This window comes from Schistocerca cancellata, chromosome 8, assembly GCF_023864275.1.
Source record: "Schistocerca cancellata isolate TAMUIC-IGC-003103 chromosome 8, iqSchCanc2.1, whole genome shotgun sequence".
Classification (NCBI taxonomy): Eukaryota; Metazoa; Arthropoda; class Insecta; order Orthoptera; family Acrididae; genus Schistocerca; species Schistocerca cancellata.
This window is the reverse complement of record NC_064633.1, coordinates 449,369,487-449,396,974: the sequence shown is the minus strand read 5'-3', so window position 1 is coordinate 449,396,974 and position 27,488 is coordinate 449,369,487. Positions and strand designations below refer to the sequence as shown.

The 27,488-nt window shown below is 40.8% G+C and overlaps 1 protein-coding gene across 1 annotated transcript in view; it reads right to left on the bottom strand.

The window, feature by feature from the left end:
• Positions 1 to 3,170: 3,170 nt before the first annotated feature.
• The window catches only part of LOC126094887 (calpain-D-like), a 106,885-nt gene continuing 82,567 nt past the window's right edge, over positions 3,171 to 27,488 (bottom strand). The window contains exons 12-14 of the mRNA XM_049909523.1: positions 23,926 to 24,071; positions 14,429 to 14,607; positions 3,171 to 5,245 (exon numbers count right to left, since the gene is read on the bottom strand). Coding sequence (XP_049765480.1) covers positions 5,065 to 5,245; positions 14,429 to 14,607; positions 23,926 to 24,071 — 506 coding nt within the window. The 3' untranslated portion in view covers positions 3,171 to 5,064. The remainder of the gene's footprint in view (positions 5,246 to 14,428; positions 14,608 to 23,925; positions 24,072 to 27,488) is intronic.

The window sequence follows — 27,488 nt, the reverse complement described above, 5'->3', positions numbered from 1 at the left end:
TAAGGACACTCATGGTTTGCGACGGGTGACGGCAACTCGATGCTTGCAGGTACAAATCAGTATGAGTGGGCTTCCGATAAACTGAATGCCCCAGAGAACCATCACTCTTCCTTCGAACCAGGACATCCAAGAAAGGCAAACAACCATCTTTCTCTATTTCCATGGTAAACCGGATGTTGCTGTGAATGGAGTTGAGGTGATGCAGAAACTCCATTAGTTTGTATTCTCCATGAGGCTACACTACGAAAGTATCATCCACATACCTCCAAAAAACTGTTGGTTTCAGGGCAGCTGACTCAAGTGCTCTCTCCTCAAAATCCTCCATAAAATTGTTGGCCACCAAGGGAGACAGGGGGCTACCCATGGTGACACCATCATTCTGTTCAAAATATTCTTGATTAAACATAAAATAAACAAAGCAGTGATATCAACAGGAAACATGTTACCAATCAGTGTCAAAGAATCTGCAAGAGGAACTTTTGTAAAAAGTGAGACCACATCAAAACTTACTAGAACGTCTACACTGCTAATATGAAGAGCCCCCAGTCTAATTATAAAATCAGCTGAGTTTCGTATGTGATGTGAGCACTTGCCAACGAAAGGTCTCAGCAAGGAAGCGAGACGTTTTGCTAAATCATATGTAGGAGCTCCATTGTTACTCACTATTGGACACAGAGGAAGACCCTCTCTATGAACCTTTGGAATGCCATACAGTCTTGGAGGTACATAACCATGTGGTCTTAATCTCTGATGGTCTCTTGCAGTAAGGAGGAGGAATTTAATAGTGCTGAAGTTTTCCGTTGCAACCGCCCTGTTGGATCGTAATCAATCCTCCTATAGGTAGAGTCACTTAGCAGACCATACATCTTATCTTTATACACAACACGAGGTAACAAAACAGTTGCATTAGCTTTGTCAGCTTTCAATACTACTACTGCAGGGTCCTTGTGGGGTGGCGGGTGGAATAATTGTTAAATGTTCCTATTATTTATTTAATGCTGTTGTTTGCCGTTCTCAACACTGGCTCTCTAACTACAATATTGCCAACCAGAATGTGATTAGCAAAATGTGAAGCCTGTAATTAGAATTCCTAGTGCCCACTTCATCTGAGAAATACATTTATAGCTACAGCTTATAACTCTGAGGAATTAGGGGATTGTCTGGGATTCATAATCAAAAACCATTCTCTCTAAAATGTTCACTATATTCTGAAAGTCACAGACCAAAAAGAATCCACACAATCCAACTACCAGAGCAGTTCAGAGTCTAATGCGCTGATGCCACTATAACTGTTCAAATTAAACGTTTAAGTGAATGCTCGCCATAATTTGATGATAATGTTCATCAAACGCCACGCTAATAATGGTAGAATGTCTGTCCTGCGGCGGCACGTGAAAATACAACATACGCGAACTAAAGATAGATCATTAACGTCATTCCAAAATTAACACTTCACTCGAAAACGATTTCATGGTTACACGTATCCCGAGTAACTTATTACTGCATCCAAACCTGTTTACATCAACTATACCGACGCGACGCGACTCCCGGCACAGGTGGTGCGCTGATCAGCGTCTGGAGAGAACTGGGGCCTTCCTTCTCTCGCGCAGCATTCTTATATATAAAGCCGCGGTGCGGACAGCTAAGGGAATGCCTGATCAAATCTGCTCTCCCGACTAGCCGCTGGGCTAGTAATGCACCACTTTAAGTTGTCGAATAAATCATTGCTTCCTTTGCTGATGGTCCATGAAGCTTTCAATTTAATTGTGCAATCAGCACACAAGTAAGTAATCATAATAAAAGTCTGACGTGGCTAAGTCAAATATTTTGGGCGAGAGAATTAGTTTAATTACACTACACGCAGTAGACGAGCTCTGAACTTGCTCTTTGGAGCTACGCTATCGATATAGTTTTATAATTATTCTGTTGAAACTTATCACATTTTTATGATTATAGCGGATCTCCCTTTTACTTAAATTTAAACATCCTAGCTTTATTTATTCGCCTACTTAATCTACCTTGCTTCCTTAATTTCTAAGACAAAAACCAGAAAATCATGAATTTCAACTAAAATTTTAATTTGTGAGATCCAGAATACTGTTTCTACTAAATTATTATGCAAAAGGAATCTAAATATAAATTTTTAAGTTTCTAGCTCTTTTCTGTTGCGCCAATGATTTTTACAGATGAACATCCAAATTTCGAAAAATGGTTAAAGTTATTGAACTGATATCCAACACATATTGATTTTGTATTACTCCTGACATGCTAGAAACTTCATTTTAAAGTATTGCGCAATATTTATGACATCAGAGCTAGTTACAGCAGACTAGGCTGGCATACAATGGAAAGACTGATGTGAATTTTATATGGCGTGAGTATGCTGCTTCCCTACATCCTCTCTCAGATCTCATAATGCAGCCCTTTCTGCAGGGGTTAAGTTACTGCGTTGAGCAGGAGCCTTCAACAGAGCATGGCAAGTTTTCCTTCTTGTTTCTTCTGCAGCATCCTACTCAGCGCAGTAACTTAACCCCTGCAGAAAGGGCTGCATTACGAAATCTGCAGCTCAGCATCTCCTCTTTTCCTTTTCATAATGTTGTTACAGTCCATTTTGAATTTTCCATTGTTTGACTCTTCATTCTAACAAACATTTCACTAGTTGGTAGCACTCCCAGGATACCACAAAATGTAACAAGTCATTAAAATTATGGACTCTAAGCAGAAAACTCATGAGCCTTTCTAACATGATATCAAATAGTGGTTTTTTAGTATACCAAGGAGACACAAAATAGGGGATCATTTGTGATGGTGAACACTTACCTTTGACGCTATTACAACCCTGAAAATTATGCAGAAGTTTTCCAGTCATGAAGACAGTTCATAGTTTTCTTAAGTATAACATTCATTTATGCAGTCATCCTCCAAATGGAGCAATAACTGCTACAGATACCACTTTTGTTTAAGTAACATGCTGCCACAGTATAAGGTGCAATTTACTCTTGAGAGAAAGTGTTTTGGAACAGAGGCATCATTTGAGATTTGTAATTATTTATACCTCTAAAAATGAAAACTAAATAAAACAGCATGTAAAAAAAAAATCATCTTCAAAATGAAAGAGCATAGAAGGAGAAAAATTGAAAAAATAGTGAACATTTTATCACAATGGCAAGATTTTTTTTATCTCAGATCTTTGTAGTGTCAGTATTACACAGGTATTACAATAACATAAAATATACATTGTAAAAATTATAATGGACTGTACAGTTTTGAATATTCAAAAGTCTGTTTACAGGCAAAGTATACATGAAAGTAAAGCCATACCTGAGATTTACACAATACAAAATGCCGCACAGTGATGCATAGAGTAAGTAACAAAACATATTCTACAACATACAGTAGATTGTACATTTCACAGACAAGGACATACATAAAACATTTGTAGAGCAGATTATCACATTCTCTGTCACCAATATTTTAATGCACTTTGAACTATTTTGTGAAGTATCATTATCGATACTTGTCAAAGGCTTTAAAAATAGATTTTAGTGTGCAGTGCCATTCAGACAGAAGTGAAAAAAATTGGCAGTCAAAATGGAGAAATATAAAAGGAGTTGAGAAACAGAGTAAATGGTCATATCACTTCAGGCTCTGTCTTACTGAGTGCACATGTAGTATCAAAGGTAGAACCCTTTCTATTATAAATTCATCCTTAAAACTAAATTACTCTTGTTGGTTTTCATTATTATCATCATCGTCTTCATCATTAATATTATCAATATCATTATCAATTATCAGTCTAAAACACTTTCTCAACATGTGCATTTTACACAAGCGGTGATTTTCAGGTCACAGATTCATTACTATTGCCTTTCAGAAGTATCCCAAAACTGAGCGCTACACTGTTAGTGTATTATTTCTGAGTTACTGAGTAATGCATAAAAGTCAGCACCAAAGACAGGGTTAACTCATTTTTCCTAATGGTTAACAGCATTTAAAAAACAAATCCTGCAAGAAGTAGTTACTAAAACGTTTGGATCCATTAGATGTTTTGTGATGTTTGTGTTACATTCTGTGATCACAATATTTGTACAGAGTATTTCGATGTGATTCTCATAATTGGGCAGACTATGAAGAAGGTGAAACTGAATGAGTTTGTTATAACACAGCTTCTTCTCCAAGGAAGACGTCTGCTCACAGCCACAGCTTTTCTACATTAACAACCTTGTAATTTCAAAATAAGGCTCATGCTGTAATCTACAAATGATCCACTGGCTCAAAAACTTCTTTCATGAAACTCTTAGTTATAATAAAAACAATGCACTTTTTTAAAATGGGCATATTTTATAACAGTTATCATAGAAAATATCACAGTATAGCCCTTTCAAACAAATGAAAATGCTTCCTCATCCACTATCTTATTATTAAATTTTCTGAATTTCCACTCTCACCACCTTTCAGCTTTACACAAGTTATGGGATAGTTCAACAACTATGAATTTTTTTAACACTATAAATTTAAGCACTTCTACACCGACATACACTTTTAACAACAGCTGTGTCAGCTTACAGAAAAAAAAGTTGAGATTCATGTGCAAACCACATACTTCACAACTACACTGTGAAGTTTCCTATTGTACACAATTGTAAACCACCATAACATCTCCAGCAACCTGAATACAGCATTCGGCTAAGATTTCAAGCAATGAGTGCTGATATGTAGCTGTCTCACGAACATTTTTCTCATACTGTGTTGGTCTATTATACATCATGCACAATGTGTGTGTCAAAATATGCTAGACCCAATAAGCAAGGCTCTCCACTTCTACAGCAGCAAATACAAATATCTATGTATATAACCTGCTGCAAACTTTTCATAACTGCAAATGGCAGTGCTGTCTACTTCATGGCACCAAACAGTAGGAAACAAACACACTAAGGCTAGCAGTGAAGCTATGTGGCTCATCCGGTAACAAGTGGCACATCAGATCTTTACAAGACAGATTATTTCTACATTGCTGTCTCACCAATGCTAAATATCACAAAACACAATGAAGATTCTTTAGAGTTATGTTATGAGCCGTGGTGAGTGTAGACCTTCCACCTGTTTGTCAATTGGCGGGCAATGACTGGTATTAGGAGGACCCCAGTCATGCAACCCACTTGAATTGGCCAGTCTGTGCGTTAGTCGATGGGCAATTGAGAAACCTCCACTTCCTTCCAGTTGTGTCAGCACAATTATTACCTGTCTGTATTAAAAACAGAAGCATAAATTTTAATACACCCACACATACTCTGATGGAAATATCAACATTTAACCAAGCCACAACTAATTTATCAACAATAATCAACAATGAAGTAGGGTTTTGTGGTGTGTGTGTGTGTGTGTGTGTGTGTGTGTGTGTGTGTGTGTGTGTGTGTGTGTGTGTGTGCGCTCATGAGAGAGAGAGAGAGAGAGAGAGAGAGAGAGAGCACATACTGTACACTTGTGAACTGGATGTTCAGGGATGCTATTTGAAAAATACAGGGCTATTACAATTGATTGAAGCGATTTCATAAATTCACTGTAGCTCCATTCATTGACATATGGTCACGACACACTACAGATACGTAGAAAAACTCATAAAGTTTTGTTTGGCTGAAGCCGCACTTCAGGTTTCTGCCACCAGAGCGCTCGAGAGCGCAGTGAGACAAAATGGCGACAGGAGCCGAGAAAGCGTATGTCGTGCTTGAAATGCACTCACATCAGTCAGCCATAACAGTGCAACAACACTTCAGGACGAATTTCAACAAAGATCCACCAACTGCTAACTCCATTCGACGATGGTATGCGCAGTTTAAAGCTTCTGGATGCCTCTGTAAGGGGAAATCAACGGGTCGGCCTGCAGTGAGCGAGGAAACGGTTGAACGCGTGCGGGCAAGTTTCACGCGTAGCCCGCGGAAGTCGACGAATAAAGCAAGCAGGGAGCTAAACGTACCACAGGATGGTGCTCCACCGCACTTCCATCATGATGTTCGGCATTTCTTAAACAGGAGATTGGAAAAGCGATGGGTCGGTCGTGGTGGAGATCATGATCAGCAATTCATGTCATGGCCTCCACGCTCTCCCGACTTAACCCCATGCGATTTCTTTCTGTGGAGTTATGTGAAAGATTCAGTGTTTAAACCTCCTCTACCAAGAAAGTGCCAGAACTGCGAGCTCGCATCAACGATGCTTTCGAACTCATTGATGGGGACATGCTGCGCCGAGTGTGGGAGGAACTTGATTATCGGCATGATGTCTGCCGAATCACTAAAGGGGCACATATCGAACATTTGTGAATGCCTAAAAAAAACTTTTTGAGTTTTTGTATGTGTGTGCAAAGCATTGTGAAAATATCTCAAATAATAAAGTTATTGTAGAGCTGTGAAATCGCTTCAATCATTTGTAATAACCCTGTAAATATTTACAGAATGCCATAGTTCATTGCCAATAGTCTAATATAAACACAACATTGCTCAAGAAAAATGGCACTACTTCATCCCCACTACTGTAAAACATATTTCTCCTACAGAACAAGTGCTCATACATCTTAAAGTATGCATTTCAGAGTCCATGTTTACTAGACATTTTGCTTCAAATGATCATTCTTTTCATACCACTGAATATTAACCAATCGTCCTTGGATACCATGTGTGGCAGAGATTGGATTTATTTCATCTAAAGAAATACATAGTCAAAGACAATGAATATAAAGGTTCCATGTTTAGAAGGTCCATCAACAGTAGTTACCCAGAAAGAAAAAGATGTAAATCCAGAGAAGACAAAATCCTCGAGCTGCCTTACAAAAGAAATTCCTTTCTCTGGATCTCGTCTCTCCTTTCACAGTGACCTTTGTATTTCCAGTGTCTGCCAGTCCCTACCTCTTGCAAGCCTGGTACTACAGAAACAAATATAAACAGGATCCCAGAATCACCTCCACTCTCCCATCGAGATGAGGTTACTGTGCAATACGAACTACCTGCACCACATTTCCCAAATTGAAATCCTAGAAGAGCACTCCAGATGCTACTTTCATAAGTTATCAAATTTACTGACACTGCACTCCAGCATAGAGAACCCTTACCCATCAGAACCTATCCTAATACCAGTGAACCCACTACTCAGCCCTCATAGTACCCAAGACCCTGGCTTACTGACCTTTTCCATTTAACACATTCTCCAAAACTCCTTCCTAACATTCCACCAAACCACAAACCTCAACAAATCCAAAACAATGTTGTCAACCTATCCATGAAAAAATAAATCCTACAGAAGTTTCAGTCCTATCTGTCCAAAGAAATCACCCTTAGCTCCCACCCAAGTGCAACAATATTATGAAAAGGATAGTTGCTACTCACCATATAAAGGAGATGCTGAGTTGTAAATAGGCACAACAAAAAGACTGTCAAAAGGGAGCCTTTGGCCAACAACAAACAGTCAAAACACACACGCACACACACACACACACACACACACACACACACACACACACACACACACAGCTCACACACACATGACAACAGTCTTTGGTCACTGGGGCCAGACTGCGAGTAGCAGCACATGATGGGAGAGGCAACTGAGTGGAGGGGGTAAGGAGGAGACTGGGGCAGGGAGGAGGAGGAATAGCAGGGTAGGGGCGGAGGATAGTAAAGGGCTGCTTGTGCGAGTGTACAGAGACGAGAAGACAGAGGATAGGACAGCTATTGTGCAATCAAGAGGTTAGACAGAGGGTGGGAAGGGGGAGGGGGGGGTAGTGGAAAAGAAGAGAACTAGAAAGACTGTGGGTGTGTTGGTGATACAGAGAGCTGTGTATTGCAGGAATGGGAACAGGGAAGGGGCTAATGATTAACGATGATGACTAACAAAGGTTGAGCCACAAGGGTTATGGGAATGAACAATACTGTATATCCACCTCTGAGATGGCTACATCAGTACTGCCGTCCTCGGCACGGCTCTCACACCTGCAGTGATAAACGGTTCCTCTCAAAATATACCAAGGGTCTCACAAAGACCTTCACAGACCATAATTAGCCTCCCAACCTTATACAAAAACAGATCTCCTATGCCTTATCTCTGCAGCCACCCACAACCTCCGAAACTCTCAACGTCTGGCCACACAGGAGCATTCCACTCAAGACTCAGTACCACCCAGGACTGGAGCAGCTGAATCACATGCTCTGCCGGGGTTTAGATTACCTCTTGTCATGCCCCAAAATGAGAAATGCCCTACCCACCATCCTTCCCACCATCCACCGAACCTACACATCTTTGTATATCCCTACATAACCCCTGTTCCCAAACCCTTACCTCATGGCTCATATCCCTGTAATAGACTCAGATGCATGACCTGTCTCATACATTCTCTTACCACCACCTACTCCAGTCCAGTCACAAGCCTTGCCTATCCCATCAGAGGCAGCATTACCTGTGAAACCAGTCATGTGATCCACAAGCTAAGCTGTAACCACTATGCTGCATTCTACGTGGGCATGAAAACAAACAAGCTGTCTTCCCGCATGAATGTCTACCGACAAACTGTGACCAAAAAACAGCTGGACCACCCCATTGCTGGGCATGCCACCCAACATAATGTACTTCATTTTAATGACTGCTTCACAGCCTGTGCCATACGGATCCTTCCCACCAACACCAGCTTTTCTGGACTGCGCAGACGGGAACTCTCCCTGCCATGTATCCCACATTCCTGCACCCCTCCTGGCCTCAACCTTCATTAGTCATTGTCCTTGCCCATCAGCCGCTTCCCTGTTTCAATTCCAGCACTATAAGTAGAGGTGGGCCAAATGGTTATTTTGGAGTATCCGTTTTCACAGTTATGGTTATAAATAACTGTCATTTATTTTTCACTATCAAATATCCCAGATGGGTTTACAGTTAAATAATAAAGTAGGTGGAATCCGTCAGTTTAGTTATCAGTATAATTATAACTGTGGGTAGAGCAAGGTGGCAGGAATGTCATATGAATTGTGCCACAACCTTAGCTAATTAACTGCCAGATACATTTCAGTTGATTTTTGGATGGTTATATATATGTAGGTTATCAATTGCTATTAGAAATATTATCCTCACAGCTGCAACAGAAAGTATGCAGAACTTTGCCACAGCATTGTGTAAGTGCTTTTGTAAGTATGAACTAATATGTACACTGAATATTGTAGGGAAAATTCGAAGCTTAATTTCTTGTGCTGTTCACTTAACATAAACTGCTAGATTTCTTCAGCTATAGTGGGGGTCTTAATTTTTTGGTGGGAAAATGACTGATTACATTTCTCCAAGCCTTCAGTTTCTTGTGTATCTCGTATGTTTGGCATTGTTGTATGCAGAATTCCAGTGGATGATTGGTTGTGTTAACCTCTTAAGGTTAACAGATTTAAATGCCTCAGAAACCATTACAATACCTTTTTTCTATGTTGATCTAATCATTCTTTTGGTATCCAGATTGTGAGAGTCTGAATTAAAAGTACGGTACTGATGTGAGGGGATATGGATTTGCATTAAGTTTTCAGAAATTTTTTAGTAACAAAATTTCCTATCCTGAGGAACACATTACCTGAGATTCCATGTTTGTCAGACATATGAGGCAATAATAAACACTTCATCTGTCAATGCAACCTGATTATTTTGACTTTTTTTCTTTTTACAATTTAATATCATGACAGTTAACTGCCTGAATATGTAACGGATTAATTCATGAATGAGACAGGTGAGCAATAAAAATGAAGGGCTAAGTTTTGCATATAACAGAACCTCAACATAGCAATGAATGCACCTGAGGAAGTATTCTTCTGTTGCTTAATATAACAGAAAATGAACTGACTTGAGCTCTTAAAAAACAAACAGCATATATTGTTCAAAAGTTCATATAGTATGCACAAGTAGTAGTAGACCCTCAATAAGTACATATATACTTTATTTAAATACCACTGACAAAGTATCTGACCTGATTATTGTTGTAAGCACACCTGTATTCATTCCTAATATGCCTCCTTCAAATGGTTAATGTGCCAGACATGTGTCTGAAGTGTAAATGTTCCACTGTAAAATTTTCTTGTATAAAATTGAATTGCTCAATACTATGTAGGAAATGTTTCAAAGTCAATAGCCGAAAACTAATTAAATTAAAAAAAGCCGTACAAACTGAGGAAACTCATTCTTCTCTTAGTAAAGCCACAACACTAAGTTTCACCAAACTACACAAGTCTTTTTTTTGTACTAAGTTGATAAGATACACTTTAATGAGATTGATCTGGTACAACACTGGCACTTTTGCATCTTAATGATGGCACTAACCATTAGGGACATGGTATACTTTGAGAAGGTACTCAACTATTTCCATCTTTAGATCACCTACAATACTCAAATATTTCAGTAGGTGTAGAGCCTCTAAAAAATATGAACATGTTGCATACTCTTTACGACATTTCATAGCTTTCTATGTATACTACTATTGCTAGTACCACTACCCTAGTAGCAACAACACAAAGAGAAACATGAACACAAAATGAAAGTCAATGCCCTGTAATGCAACCAAAGGCCGGAAAGATACTGACACCTGTTCTGGAACTACAAAATACAAGAAATGGAGAAAATAGAATCCCATTATCTGTCAACTCTCTGCAACCCCCGTAGCAGTATGAAAATATTTTGTTCACTCCAGTAACTATCCTCTCTGGAAATATCACCACGTTCTACAACCTATAACTGGAGCCAGGAACACAGTTATCAACTTTCAGATTACCTTTAGTGGTAGCCTGTTAACTGCCAGAGAACAAGAACTGTGAGCTAATATGATAACTGCCAGAGAAAAATACCGACCACAGACAGTTCTTTCCATAATCGCTGGAATTCCTTAAAGTAACTATTTGTATTACCTGCCCAAACTAAATTGACAAACAGAGCAGTGACTCAAGGGAATGACCGTACATGACCAATGCCTTTACGATCACTTCTATTCAGCCACTGCTCTGACATTAACTTCATTTAATTGTGTGTGCTGAAAGTAGTGAGAGGGCACGAATTAGTACACAGTTCTATCAACAGATGGCACACAGTCTCTCAGTTATTTCCATTACCTATAGAACAACCTCCAGATGGTCTATCCCTCTCTATTGTAGCCAGATCTTAGATGAGTTGACACAAAAGTATAGTATGATGTTTGGTAAACAGATGGCGTGAGACACTTTGGCAGTTATCAAAATAACTGCTAGTATCAGATGATGCAGTTATCACAGCAGCTGCTACTTCTCAATAGCTGGTTATTTCTATCAGTTACATTATTTTTTGCCACCTCTACTACACAGCCCTCTATCCCACCAACACACCCACAGTTTTTTTACTTCTCCCATGATGCGCCCCCCCTGTGCCATCTAACCTCCCAACTGCACCTAGCTGCCCTACCCTCTCTCCACCTCAACCCTGCACACTCGCACAAGCAGCAATTTTACCAACCCCCAACCCTATCCTGCTATCCCTCCCCCTCCCTACCCAAGGCTTCTCCTTACCTCCACCACCTAGTTGCCTCTCCCATCATGCACTGCTATTCGTAGTCTGGCATCAGCAACCAGAGACTGTTGTCATGTGTATGTGAGTTGCATTTGCTGTAGTGTGTGTGTGTGTGTGTGTGTGTGTGAGAGAGAGAGAGAGAGAGAGAGAGAGAGAGAGAGAGAGTACAGTCTCTTTGTTGTGTCTATCTGCAACTCAGCATCTGTGCTGTATGGTGTGTAGCAACTGTCCTTTTCATAATACTGTTACATTCCTTCATGGATTTTTGTTTGTCAAGTTCAACAATGCTGGACTTGTCAAAGGCTTACTCTCGTTCTCCCTGTCCGTACAATAGAAACACTTCTTAGCTACCAATCCCTCCAACCAGAACCAACCTAATCCCAAACTGAACTTTGTCTCTCCAAGTTCATACTCCCATCCAACAATGACAACCCCCTTGATAGCAAGGCAAAAGCATGATGGATGTTGGTATATAGGGAGGTGACATCGACAGTAACAAGTGAGGACCTAGGTGGTAACAGTTTGGGGGATGCTTGAGTGTTGTGGAAGGAAGTCGTTTGTATCTTTGATATGAGAGACTCGCCTGCAGGCAGTTGACTGTAGGTGTTGGTAGACAAGAGTTTAGTGTTTAACATCCTGACGACAATGAGCTCTTTAGAGTGGCAGACTAGAACGGAGATCCTTTCAGTGGGAGTACAGTAACAGGTCATCCAAGATGACTGGGTTTATAGATTTTGGGAAGTATGTAGAAAGTGAGTGTGTGGGGGTCATTGGTGTGAGGATGATTATGGATTCAACAGAGTGATTCTGGCGTTGGCCTAAAGATTTGAGTAGAGATTGGAGATTATGTTGGACTTCTGGGATGGGATAATTATGGTAGAGCTTATAGGTGGAGGAATCAAACAGTTGGTGGAAGCCTTCAGTCGGATAGTCAATGTGATTCATTACAACAGTGGTGGTGCTTTTCTCTGCAGGGAGAATTATTAAATCAGTGACTGTCTTGGCATTGTTAATAGCTAATGAGATGTTTGTGTTCTTGGGAAGGATAGTGAGGCCAGGTTGGAGGTAGGGAATTCCTGGAAGGTGACCAGAACTGTTATCATGTAGGTCCTCACTTGTTACTGTTGATGTCACCTCCCTATATACCAACACCCATCATGCTTTTGCCTTACTACTACCAAACACTACCTCTGCCAATGTCCCTCCAACTCTAAGCCCACTACCTGATTCCTTATGCACCTTATTCATTATATCTCCATTCACAATTACTTCTCCTTTGAGGAGAAGATGCACAAAAAATTCCATGACACAGCCATGTGTCATGGCACCCTCCTATGCCAATTTGTTTATGGGCCATCTAGAGGAGACCTTCACAGCCTCCCGAAACTCTGGTTCAGGTTCATTGATGATATCTTCATGATCTGGCTCCAGGGCCAAGAAGTCCTAGTCTCATTTCTTCTCAACCTCAATACTCTCTCCTTCATTCACTTCACCCAGTCCTCCTCAACCCACTGTGGAACCTTCCAGAACATTGACCTCCACCTCTCTGATGGCTCCATCTGTACATCTGTTCATATCAAGCCCACTAACCATTAATAGTACTTGCATTCTGACAGCTGTCATATCTTCAACACCAAAAAGTAGCTCCCAGAGGTCTGGCCACTTGTGGATGGCACATCTGTAACGATGAGAATTTCCGAGCCCAGTATGCTGAAGATCTCACACAGACCAACAATTGGCACTATCCACCAAACCTAGTCTTCAAACAGATCCCCCCCCCCCCCCCCCCCCCCCCACACACACACACACCGCTGAACAGGGGCATTTCCTTCATCATCCAATATAATCCCAGATTGAAGCAACTGAACCATTTCCTTTCCCAGCGTTTTGACTATCTATCATCGAGCCCAGAAATAAGGGATATCCTACCTACAATCCTTCCCATCCTGAAGCTGTATTCCACCACTCACTTGACCTACACAACATCCTGATTTGTCCCACTGCCTCAGGGGCCATATCAGTGTGGAAGACCCAGATATAAGACCTGTCCAGTTCACCAACTCAGCACAACCTACTTCAGTCCTACTGTCATGGGCTTATCCCATCCCATCAGAGGCAAGGCCAGCTGAGTTCACAATCTGTGGCATCAGGATCCTCTCCCAGCAGCAGCTTCTCTGAACTACACAGATGAGAGTTATCCTTGTAGTTTCCCATGTAGTTCTTTTCATTCAGAATATCTATGACATTGCTGTTATTTGTACAAATATGCACATGACAGATGATCCAGAAATTTTTAACATTGACAGTTTGAGAGAAACTGCTAGATATCAACTGCAATTTGCATGACAATGATTATCAATGTACTGTTCAAACTGTTTATTTATTTACTGAAAAGTCTGCATTAAAAGACTCACTTTTCTGCCTTCGATACACAAACAAAAATGGGTATATGAAAGAAAAGTGTAGTCTCATATCTGTGAGTATGATGTGTGTACACTTCCGAAGCTTATCTCTAAAAGAGAAGTGAATAACCTGGCAGATCGTACACGGTTGATAGGAACATGTGAACTGCTATATTCCAAAGTTGCTATCTTCCAAATGGAAATGGTTAGTAAAGTTATCTATAATCAATTTTCAATCATTACTTGACTTGTTACCATTGGCTTAAAATTTCCTCTACATGTAGTCAACTCAATGACATCATATACACTAGTGTGCCAATGATGAGCACTGCAGTGTTTCTCTCTCTCAAAACACATCACGTCTTATGGTAAGATGTAGGTAATGATCATGGAACCTGGAAACTGCACTTCCTACTTTCTTATATCGGCCACTTTCACACTTTCTAAATTCACATCTTAGAGACTGCAGTGCCTTTTTCTTAACTTACCTGTGCAATGGAGGAACAGAGTCAACAGTACGAAGCTCTCCTCTTGTTGAGACCACGTTGTAGCTCTCCTGACAGTCACACTTCACATGGATCCATTTATTCTCATGACGATTTTCCACCATCACAACTAATCCTGCCCAACCTTTTGTGAGATAGTATGCTGTCATTCCTTCACGGCCCTGGAAATTCAACATTGAAATATTATATAATCCATGATAAATTTAATTTGACATTTGGCGTGGTTTTAGGTTTGTTTAATACTTGGCAGTTACTCATTGTTACTCACATAGTGCTACTGGGGAGCTCAACTGTGCACCTGAAGTGTTATATCTCACATGCCCTGTTACTGTTTATGTGTTTGTTCTCTCTATCTGTGAAGATGAAATTTTATTTTCTTCTTGTTTTGGAAAAGCTACTTAGCAGCAGAGGCCCAAAAAATATGTTTATATCAGAAATATACCATAATAGAATGCAATATTACAAACAGACTGCTGAATTATCTTCTGAAGATTTGAATATTTGGTATGTTCTCTGTGCTAGTCATCCTATTATAATGCATCAAGTGATGTCACAAATTTTGCCAATAAAGTACAAAGCAGTCAGTAAATGAACTTTGCATTTTCTTCTACTATATTTATTATAGTTTATTGTATATTTATCTTTATAATAATTACCAGTTTCATTCAAATTTTGAAAATTTTCAGATCAAATGTAGGTGTAGAGCCATCTGTCAGTTTCATGTGCTGTGTACAGCCTCCATTAGTCACAAGTGCCTCAACTGTTAATGGGCCAATACTGTTGCTCAGTAAAAAATGGAATTTAAAAGAGTGTGTTCGGTGTATGTCAGAGAAAACTTTCCAAAGCAATTCCTACATAACATGCAGTTCGGAAAAATTATTGTGGATACCACACAGATAAAGGGGGGGGGGGGGGGGGGGAGCAAGAAGATAAATGGTATGAAATGGTTGGTTGGTTTGGGGAAGGAGAGCAGACAGCGAGGTCATGAGGTCATCGGTCAGGTATGAAATAAACTCTCAAAATCAAAATGAACACATTTGTAGAATGACAATATCAAGTTTCTAGTAGAATTTTGCATAGTTAGAATATAACTACTGGTAGCATATGCGATAATTATGTCCAACAGACTATTGTTAACTGGCCTCTGTCTGTAGAGTAGCTTTCCTGATACTCCTATCCAAACTTCTGAATGCATGCTTCTTATAAGTATCAGAAGAAATTACACAGCTCCCTAATGTGATATGACTGGTTATGGTAACTGTGTGTTGTCAAAAAACAATGGATTTTATAATTTCCAGACTTTATTGTAGTAAATACAGAATAATTCAGTACAAGCAAGCTTCTGAGGAAACTTCTCCAGTAAAGACGAAAAGTAAGGCTGTTAACATAACCATGGTACAATTATGTGTAAACCATTTAAGTGGCTTTATTTAAAGAACTAATTATCTCAAAAGCTCTCCATAAGCTTATTTGCATATGAAATATGGTCTCAACCTTTCCATGAAAATATAACCATACATTTATTGCAATATAATAAAAGGAAAAAATTGAGAAAGAGGCTGTTAGGAAGCAGTTGTTATTATGCACCAGACCATAAAGGTATGGGTGGTAAAATAATACATGAAAACAAATAATGTGGGTTAAGAAGAAGGAAGATATGGTTTAGTGAAAAATTAATATCTCCATGTGGTGGCGAACAAATGATTCTCATGAACATACTTTAGAATCTTGCTTATCCTCCTTTTTATGTTGTAGAATAAATCCAAAGATTTAACTGCTGTAGCACATGTTTGAAACAATGCAAAGTCATAGTAGTTGTGGTATAAATGTACACTCAACACTAATTGCACATATTTGTATTTTGATGATGTATACAGACAAGAAGAAAATTGCAAAACGATAAGATTCAATGAGAATTATATAATATATTAGACTTAGACACACACACACACACACACACACACACACACACACACAGAAAATACCTGTATGGCCACATTTTGCTGGCTGAATACGTAACACCAGGTAGACTGGTGTGAGGGGTGGTGCGGGGTAGAGTGGATGAAAAGAGAAAAGAAATGGGGAGTGGGAGAGAGCTGGGGAAAGGTAGATGATAATTTGGAGGCAGTTAGGAGGTGTATGAGGTAGGAATGTGGGAGGAAGGAGCAGCAGGTGCACGGGATAGGAATGTGACCAACAGGCACCATAACTACTGAGTTCACATAGTGCATGATGTCATAAGGGAATGGATTAGGAGGGGTTGACAGAACAGAGGAAGAGGAGATAGTGGAGATGAGGGCATGGGTCCAGTCAGTTATTAAAGACTGAGGCCAGCAGGGTTATGGCAATTGATGATGTATTGCAAGGGATAACTCCAGTCTATGTAGTTCAGAAAAGCTGCTGCTGGGAGAAAGAATCCAGATGACATGAGTTGAGAAGCAGCCATTGAAATCAACACCATTGGGCTCAACTGCATGTTCCACTCTGGGCAGTCAGCCCTGTTTTTGGCCACAGTTTGGCAATGGCCATTCATTCAGGTGGACAGTTGATGGTGGTCATGCCCGCATAAAATGCTGTACAGAAATTTCAGCAGAGCTGATGTATGACATGGATGCTTTCAATGGTGGCCCTGCCTCTGATGAGACAGGATAAGCTTTTGCAGGGACTGAAGTAGGATATGTTGGGTGGATGAATCAGACAGGTCTTTCACCTGTGTCCTCCAGAGAAATATGAAACAAGTGGCAAGGTGTTGGGACTGTCTACCTCCTCTTTAGGAAGAGTAGGAAGGATTGTGGGTATGATGTCCCTCAATTCTGGGCACAATTGAATACTTGTTAAAAGCCCTAGCAAAGGACATAGTTTAGTTGCTACAGTCTGGGATATTATTGGGTGATGAGCAACACCCTCCTTAGTAGCTGGTTCTTGGGGTTGGTGGGAGGATTAAGGGTGTGGGGATTTGACATGGGAAATCTCTTTGTGGACTAGATTGGGTGGACAGTGCCTGTCTGTGAAGGTCTGTGCGAGATCTTCAGCACACTGAGAATAGGAATTCTCATCACTACAGATGTGCCATTCTCAGATAGCTAGACTATGTGGCACTTTTTTTTTTTTTTAAATCCATAAAGGATTAAAAATACAGGAACTGTTGATGGAAGTACATATGGAGCCATCAGAGGGGTGAAAGGCAAGGTCCAGGAATCTGGCACTTTAGGCCAAGGAGGACCAGGTGAAGTGAATCAGAGCCTGTTGAGGCTTTGAAGGAACGAGGAAATGAGGGTAGGTTGTCTTGACCCTGGGTCCAGTTCATGATAATACCATCAACGAATCTGAACCAGACAATGCGTGTAGCATTTTGGAAGGCTAGGAAGGTGTGATATAGGTGACCCATAAACAGATTAGCATAGGAGAGACTCATGCAGGTACTATGGCTGTACCACAGATTTGTTTATACAAGGTGTTTGACTGTTACAAGAAAGGAGCAGGTAGAGGACAACAAAACAATCAAATAATCTTAACAAAATCCAGAAACCCGTGATGTTGCTGGTACAAGTGCAGTCATGACAATGTTACAACACTGTTAATGTCTAAGGCTTTGCTTATGTTGCAGTTTTTCTGCTAGCACCTTGCTGTCAATTAATTGAGTACATTACTTTCATTGGTGTGAAGGAAAGAATGACCTTGAACTGACCAATCATAGCTAAAGTTTCAGGCCATGCTGGCAATACCCAAATGACATGGCTGCAGCTAAAGGCAGCCTCATCTTCCAGGTACCAGTTCCTACAGTGAATAGCAAATGCATCTGAAGTGTTTGCCCTGGCTTCACAAATATTTTCAAACGAAGAAATGAATGACATTCACTTCCTGTACGGACTTGCTAATGGCAATGTACACTGGAGGCAGCATGATTTTATCATAAAGCATATCCTCGACTCTGACAGCTAGACAGCAGAATATTTGCTAGGTCCCATAAGCACCTGCACATGAGACTGTTTCATTTCAGCACAACATGCAACAAGCAGATAGACCAATAAGGGTGTCGACACAACAAATGTACGAGTGTATATTGCAACAGGTAGACACAATGCCAGGCACAAGTACCAGAACAATTGCCACAGCAGAAAATGTTTCATCCTCCACCACATGGCAAGTATTCGGTGAGGGACAGCTGTGCCTGTGTCAAGTGTAAAGTATGCTCGACATGGCACACTGGATTTTCCATCCTGGGTTGTCTTCTGCCAATGGAGATCCTTGTAAAATGTAGCAATTATTCACAGTTCCTCATGTGCAACAAAGCATGCTTTATGCAAGGCCTACTATGATCACCCACAACACACACTTTCGGGTTCATGAGAACCCACAGGCCACCACTGAGATGGCACATCAGCAGAGACTTTCCATTAATGTTAGGGCAGTGCCACGATGACGGTTGATAGGGCCACGTTTCCTATCTGTTTGACTTGCATGTACCTTCATTTCCTGCAGCACAAGCTAATCAACTACTTGGATGATTTTCGTTTTGGTGAAAGGAATCATATGTGGTACATGCATGATGGTGCATTGGTACACCTTCATCTAGCTGTTTGGGATCAAATCACACAGCAAGTGTATTTCTCACAGCTTAGCAATACCATGGCTTCAAGATCCCCTGACTTGAACCCACTTTTTTGTGATATTTAAAGTCAATGGTGTATTCCAGTCAAGTTGATAGTGTCAGTGAAATCAGAGAATGGATAGTGTATGGTTGTCAATGTTTTCAGAACCTTTTTAAGTTTTTTGAACTGGATGGGCATCAACGAGGAGACGTACTGAAGCCTGCCTTCACATGAATGGTGGCCATGTGGAACACTTGTTGCAATATGTTTGTCTTCAAGTGCATATCTGCAGTATGGATCTTTGGGGACTCTCTTAAACAGCATTCATGTACTCAGCCATAAAATGTCCTATTGGCGCACCCATTGGCTTCTGGATCTATGTTTATTTGAATTATTTGTCTGTTGTATAGTCCTCTACTCATCCATCTTATTTTTAACCATAATAGTGTAACAACCTATATATCTTATCATTTGGACACAGGGCCAAGACAGCCTGTCCTAATTCCTCCATAGCCTCAACACTTCTGTCTTTTGCTTCATCTGGCCCTCCCCTGCCCAACCTGCCACCTCACTAGAAGATGACCTCCAAATCTCTGATGGCTCCATCTGTACTTGTGTTCATACCAAACCCAATAACTATTAAAAACATATGCATTTATACAGCTATCATCCCCCCCACACCAAAAAATAACTCCAATATACTCTGACCATATGTGGGCAGCACATCTTTAGTGATAAGCATTCCACAGCCCAGTATGCTGAAGGTCTCACACAGACAGGCACCATCCAACAAACCCAGTCCACAAACAGATTTCCTGTGTCATATTCTCATAATCTTATTATTCTAATACCCTTCCCCTCAAGAAGCATGCCCCTTGTAACCCAATACATCCCAGACTGGAACAACTGAACCACACCCTTCATCAAAGCTTTGACTATCTTCACCAAGTCCAGAAATGAAGGACATCGTACACACAGTTCTCCCTAAGAGGTATTCTACTGTCCACCCAACTTACACATTATCCTGGTCCATCCCTATGCCACACATACTCCCAACTCCTTTCCACAAGCGTGATATTCCCACAGAAGACCCAGGTGCAACACCTGTCTGAATCACCCACCCAGCATTTCCAAATCCAGCCCCATCACATGTTTATTGTATCCCATTACAGGCACAGGTGCCTGTGAAAACAGTCTAGTCATGTACCAGCTTTGCTGCAGTTTCTGCGTAGCATTTGATGCGGCTATGACTGCCAACCAACTATCTACCTAAATGAATGGCCACCTTGTATATTTTCATTTAGTAGTTTAATATGGAGTAATGTTCTGGGGCAACACCCCCTTAAGAAAGAAAGAAGATTAATATGTGGTGCCCATCCACAATCATCTTGTAGATGTCTGTTTAAGCAGTTGGGCATTCTGACTACTGCTTCACACTAAATTTATTCCCTCATGAAGTTTGATGCAAATAATCCACTACAGTTCAAAAGGAACAATGATGTACACAATTACAATACCAGAAGGAAAAATAACATTCATTACTCCACATTAAAGTTGTCTTTAGCACAAAAAGGGATGCACAAGGCTGCAACACAAATTTTGATCACTTAGCCAGTGATAAAAAGTCTTACAGAAAGCAAAGTAAAATTTGAAAACAAATAGAGAAAGTTTCTCCTTGACAATTCCTTCTGTTCCATAGAAGAATTTCTATTCCTGTAATGTGTAAAAGGTGGTGGATCTGTATCTCATAAAAAAAGAACCTTGGAAATGTGCAGCAACGATATGTACAAATTAATTTGCGATGTGAATGATGTAAAATGACTCATTTCATATCATTAAATCTATCATGAAAAATGATCCATGGAACATGTAACTAACTAACTAGCTAACTAACTTCCAAACTGCGGCTAAGAGTAGGCTTGATCACTCAGTGACAAAACACACTACTGAGCACAGTATGCTTGTTTCCAGTGGCTGCTACATGACTCCGATACTTCACTCCAGCATCATCTTTTCTGAACTACATAGATGGACGTGTAATCTTCCTCACCTCAATCTCCACGAACCCTCTGAAACCACACCCTCGTTCCCAAAGTTTTCTCTACCTCTATTCTGTCACACCCACGTAATCCACTACACCCCATCACCATGCACTGTGCAAACTCATCAGTTGCAGTGTTTGTGGGTTGCATTCCTAACCCACACACCTGCTGCGTCTCCCTCTGAACCATCATCCTATCCATCTCCTGCTCCCCATTTCTTTTCTCTCTTCACTCACTCTACCCCATACCACCCCTCACACCCTTCTACCTCACGAACCGCAGTCCCCACATTCTGTATTCAACTGGCACAATTAAGTGTGTGTGTGTGTGTGTGTGTGTGTGTGTGTGTGTGTGTGTGTGTGTGTGTACACTCGGGCTCTAAAAAGGATTCATCCAAAAGCTACCATAATTTTTAGTCTGGTTTATGTTCCTGTCAATGGCTCACAGCCTCTACTAGTTGTTACTTTTACTCCTAAATTGTTTAAATTCTGCAAGAACTTTCCACAACCTCTTAATAATGAAGCAGTGATAGATCTAAAGGTTACTTTGTTCTCTTGGAGATGACATGTAATTTACTACTTTTGCTGTACTGTGGTACAGCTCACTAGAATGTAATATTGCTCAGAAATTTACACTACATAATTCTACAAATCTAGATGGGATTTTTTGGAGGGGGAGGCAAGGCACGTATCACGAATATAATTCCACAAGACTCAGCATTAAGTCTGCCGCTGTTCGTAATGTACATAAATGACCTTAGCAGTATTTCTCTTTAGAGATAGCAATCCATTTTTTAAAATATTTGACAACAGGGGAAAGTGTAAATAATGTGTTTAAATAGTTGTTGCACTGTTTTCTGCAATTTCTCTCTCCCTCCATTGACAATAACATGCAGCACCTACAACTGTGTACACCAAAGGTTACAACAACAAACAACTAAGTTAAAGCATACCAAGAGTTGGTGTGTAAGGCAAAATAATAACAAATTTTGGTTTTACATAATGTTAAGGTTGAAACTGAAAAATTTACAGTTTTAGAACTTCTTCAATGGCCCAGTTAAGCACTTTTGCAATTTGCGTCATTGCAGGCCTCAGAGATAAACAAATCATTATGTAAACATACTTTGTTTATTATAAAATTATGAGACAGATGATGATGATGATGATGATGATGATGATGACAGTCAAACAACTAACATCATATCATAAATATCTGGCCAGTCCTAAACTTCAGAAGATGTAATTTCAATCACCCCCTCATCCACACAATAGGTAGGTTTCTCTCTTCTGGGAGTCCTAAGTGACATCCTCTTCCTTTCTAAGCTTCCCAAACCCCCCCTCTCCCTCTCCCTCTTTCTCTCTCTCTCTCTCTCTCTCTCTCTCTCTCTCTCTCTCTCACACACACACACACACACACACACACACTCCAAGACAGGAACTATTTGTTCTGAAAACTATGATAGTATGTGTACCATCTGAAAAGGTTTTTCAGGGTGTTGCAGGATAGGCTGCGCTGAGAAATAATTGTTAAGAAAGAAATTCGATATGTTGCATCTTTTCCAAATTAGTTAGTACTGAAGTTAGCCAATCAGGTTGTAGCATGTGTAAATTCAAGCTGATGGCCAGAGACAATGACACTAAACATGTTATGCATCTGGTTTTCTAAAACTGAACAAGAGAGTGATTCAAAAATTGGGCATGGGACGGTAGTAAGGATCGAACCCAAGCCAAATGATGAGCAGTCTTGTGCGTTATCATCTATGCTACGAGAACAACTGACACTAATTGTACCTGGCAGGCTACTTACATTTGTGTATGCAAAGGTCTGAATGGCTAACTTCAATGCTAATTAGCTCAGAAACAGCACAATGTATCAATTTTTTTCCAAACAATTATCTCTAAGCACAAACTGCCCAGCAACACCCTTATAAGTTTTTCAGACTGTTTCTGACCATCCTGTACATATCTATCGACTATTGAAATGTCTCCTCCTGCAGGTAATTACTAGTCATAAATTTGGTCTCTAATATTACAGTTTTCTCAAGTGAGTTTTTCCTTTTGATGTAATGTACTTTGCTTACTTTCATTCACAGTAATGTCATCTGGAATTTGCCTTGTGATAACTATCATTTAACACAGAATGTTTTCATTCTCCAGAAGCATGTCACAACAATATTATGTTGTGCTCACCAATCGTCATCTTAGACACACCTATTTAAGGAATTAGTTCTCTTGATTACATCATCACAGCACATCTCTCCTGAAATTTGTTCTAAAGAATACATTATTTCTTCAAAGGGATAATGAAATCCATAATTCCACTGCTAGAAGGAAAAATTATCTTCATTAAAATTATCTTTAGCTCAGAAAGGACCAAGAAATACTGCTATCAAAATATTGCATCACTCACTTGATGATACAAAATGTGTGAAAATTGTACAGCTAAATTAGAAAAACAGCTAAACAAAGTTCCTTATAGGCAACACCTCCTACTTGAAACAAGCATTTTCAATCAGAAATTTGTCATTTATTCAGTACAGAAGTGTTACTTATGTACTTCTGTCATAAAATTAAATATTATTTTCTGTTGTGTGAAGTAATCTTCAAATGGTCAACATGCAAACACATTGAAATTCAAATTAAGTTAATAACCTGTAAACTGACTTGTTCCATGTTTTTATGATTCACTGTGCAAGTGACTTGTGGGACATGTAACTAACTATAGTCAGAAACTAGAATTTAAATCACAGTGCAGCTAAAAAGTTGTTGACTTTCAATCACAGAATTACCTAAACAAAATTTCATCACATGTGATGAAATATCATATTAAACAACTGAGTACATACCTCATGCCTCTGACCCTTTGAAAGAGTTAAGCTTATTATAGCATCTGCAAGTACATAAGCTGGCGGTGAAATCTGCTCCACTAATAAACGTTTTGAGCTGTGGATTGCCAATACATACTCTGGATAATTTGCAGGATCATTTATACCTAAAAATAAGAGGTAAGGGAACTTATAAATAAAACCATTATCCATTAAATTGCTAACAATAAAAATTTTGTTGAACTACATGATAAAATTTGTTCATAAGATAATATTGTACTTTAAAATCTGATTACAGTGTGTGACATAAAACGTGCGAATGGTGTAACTAAATAAGAGGCGGAGGAGGGGGGAGGCAGCACCCGCACGCATGCACGCGCTCGCGTGTGCGTGACACACTTGCGCTTATTGTCAATTAAGGGGCAGTAAAAGAAGGGTATGGAACCGTATACCACTGACCAGTGTATGTTCATCATGTATACTTACTGGTTCATGCAAAAAGCAGTGTCACAGAAGCTTTGTAAGTGACTATAGTTTTTATGCCTCAGTGAGAGTTTCATTTAGAATATGTTGTATAAAAACAAAACAACAGTAACAAATCTTTTGCTTGATTGTGGAGCTCATCCCTCCTTCTCAGCAGAAATTTTCAGGGGGTGTGCAATATTGTCTGGAAGTTTCTCAGGAAGTAGTTTTTGATGGTGTTGAGCCACAGTCACGTAATATTTTTTAAAAGAGCAACCTGCCATTTGACTGTGTATTACTATATTTATCTATCTAGATTTCAGCTTTTGTGCCATTATGACTTACAATCTAAAAGTTGTTAAGCCATGATTATGTTCTATCCTTTAGGGCAAGTCCAAAGCAGGTCTCTGCTTTGGACTGCCTTAACAGATATGACATAATAATGATCCAACAGCTTTTAGCATTTTAGTTGATAACGGCACAAAAGCTGAAATCTAGATACTACTGAAGATAAATATGGTAATACACAGTCAAATGGCAGTTTACTCTTTTAAAAAATATTTCCCTGGAAACCATTGTAAGTTAAAAAACAAAAAAGTTTCTTCCAGCAGCTTGTTCTATTCTGTAACAGAATATTTTATTTAAGAACTAGTAGATTACACGTGCAGCAATATTACACATTTAATTTTGTAATTAAACTAAATATTTTCTTCTGTTATTTGAACTCGAGTGTGCATGATCGGCATGCACACACTTTTAAATATGAATCAAGCTAATAGTTTATAGACTGACTTGTTTGATGTCATTACGATACATTGTGCAAGTGACCAACAAGACATATAACTAATTTAACATCTGGTACAGCATTCATTCATACACAAAAAGCCAGAGGGCAGCAAAGAGATGAATGATGGCTGCCCATTATTATACTATGATGCAGGATCTGAAGCGAAATGATGTGTCTTATTTTAAATGGTTCCTGCATCTCTCTTTCAGATCAAGATGTACCCTGTATATTAAGTTATTTACTGGTGGAATGGTGTTTCATGTAATTGCCAAGGCGAAATTATAAAACATGGGTAGTGTTAACCATTACATCAGCTACTCTTCCTGAGAAATTTTTGCACACTCATGAAACTGTTGTCCCATTTACATAATTTCAAAACTGCTTTATTGATCTAGTGGTCTTAACCAAAATGGTGGCCATGAATGTGTACAGCCCATTATCAATATACACTCCTGGAAATTGAAATAAGAACACCATTAATTCATTGTCCCAGGAAGGGGAAACTTTATTGACACATTCCTGGGGTCAGATACATCACATTATCACACTGACAGAACCACAGGCACATAGACACAGGCAACAGAGCATGCACAATGTCAGCACTAGTACAGTGTATATCCACCTTTCGCAGCAATGCAGGCTGCTATTCTCCCATGGAGACGATCGTAGAGATGCTGGATGTAGTCCTGTGGAACGGCTTGCCATGCCATTTCCACCTGGCGCCTCAGTTGGACCAGCGTTCGTGCTGGACGTGCAGACCGCGTGAGACGACGCTTCATCCAGTCCCAAACATGCTCAATGGGGGACAGATCCGGAGATCTTGCTGGCCAGGGTAGTTGACTTACACCTTCTAGAGCACGTTGGGTGGCACGGGATACATGCGGACGTGCATTGTCCTGTTGGAACAGCAAGTTCCCTTGCCGGTCTAGGAATGGTAGAACGATGGGTTCGATGACGGTTTGGATGTACCGTGCACTATTCAGTGTCCCCTCGACGATCACCAGTGGTGTACGGCCAGTGTAGGAGATCGCTCCCCACACCATGATGCCGGGTGTTGGCCCTGTGTGCCTCGGTCGTATGCAGTCCTGATTGTGGCGCTCACCTGCACGGCGCCAAACACGCATACGACCATCATTGGCACCAAGGCAGAAGCGACTCTCATCGCTGAAGACGACACGTCTCCATTCGTCCCTCCATTCATGCCTGTCGCGACACCACTGGAGGCGGGCTGCACGATGTTGGGGCGTGAGCGGAAGACGGCCTAACGGTGTGCGGGACCGTAGCCCAGCTTCATGGAGACGGTTGCGAATGGTCCTCGCCGATACCCCAGGAGCAACAGTGTCCCTAATTTGCTGGGAAGTGGCGGTGCGGTCCCCTACGGCACTGCGTAGGATCCTACGGTCTTGGCGTGCAGCCGTGCGTCACTGTGGTCCGGTCCCAGGTCGACGGGCACGTGCACCTTCCGCCGACCACTGGCGACAACATCAATGTACTGTGGAGACCTCACTCCCCACGTGTTGAGCAATTCGGCGGTACGTCCACCCGGCCTCCCGCATGCCCACTATACTCCCTCGCTCAAAGTCCGTCAACTGCATATACGGTTCACGTCCACGCTGTCGCGGCATGCTACCAGTGTTAAAGACTGCGATGGAGCTCCGTATGCCACGGCAAACTGGCTGACACTGACGGCGGCGGTGCACAAATGCTGCGCAGCTAGCGCCATTCAACGGCCAACACCGCGGTTCCTGGTGTGTCCGCTGTGCCGTGCGTGTGATCATTGCTTGTACAGCGCTCTCGCAGTGTCCGGAGCAAGTATGGTGGGTCTGACACACCGGTGTCAATGTGTTTTTTTTTCCATTTCCAGGAGTGTATTTAAATTACAGGAATACAGGTAACTTGCCACAAACTTTTACACAGTATTATGCAGATACACTCCTGGAAATGGAAAAAAGAACACATTGACACCGGTGTGTCAGACCCACCATACTTGCTCCGGACACTGCGAGAGGGCTGTACAAGCAATGATCACACGCACGGCACAGCGGACACACCAGGAACCGCGGTGTTGGCCGTCGAATGGCGCTAGCTGCGCAGCATTTGTGCACCGCCGCCATCAGTGTCAGCCAGTTTGCCGTGGCATACGGAGCTCCATCGCAGTCTTTAACTCTGGTAGCATGCCGCGACAGCGTGGACGTGAACCGTATGTGCAGTTGACGGACTTTGAGCGAGGGCGTATAGAGGGCATGCGGGAGGCCGGGTGGACGTACCGCAGAATTACTCAACACGTGGGGCGTGGGGTCTCCACAGTACATCGATGTTGTCGCCAGTGGTCGGC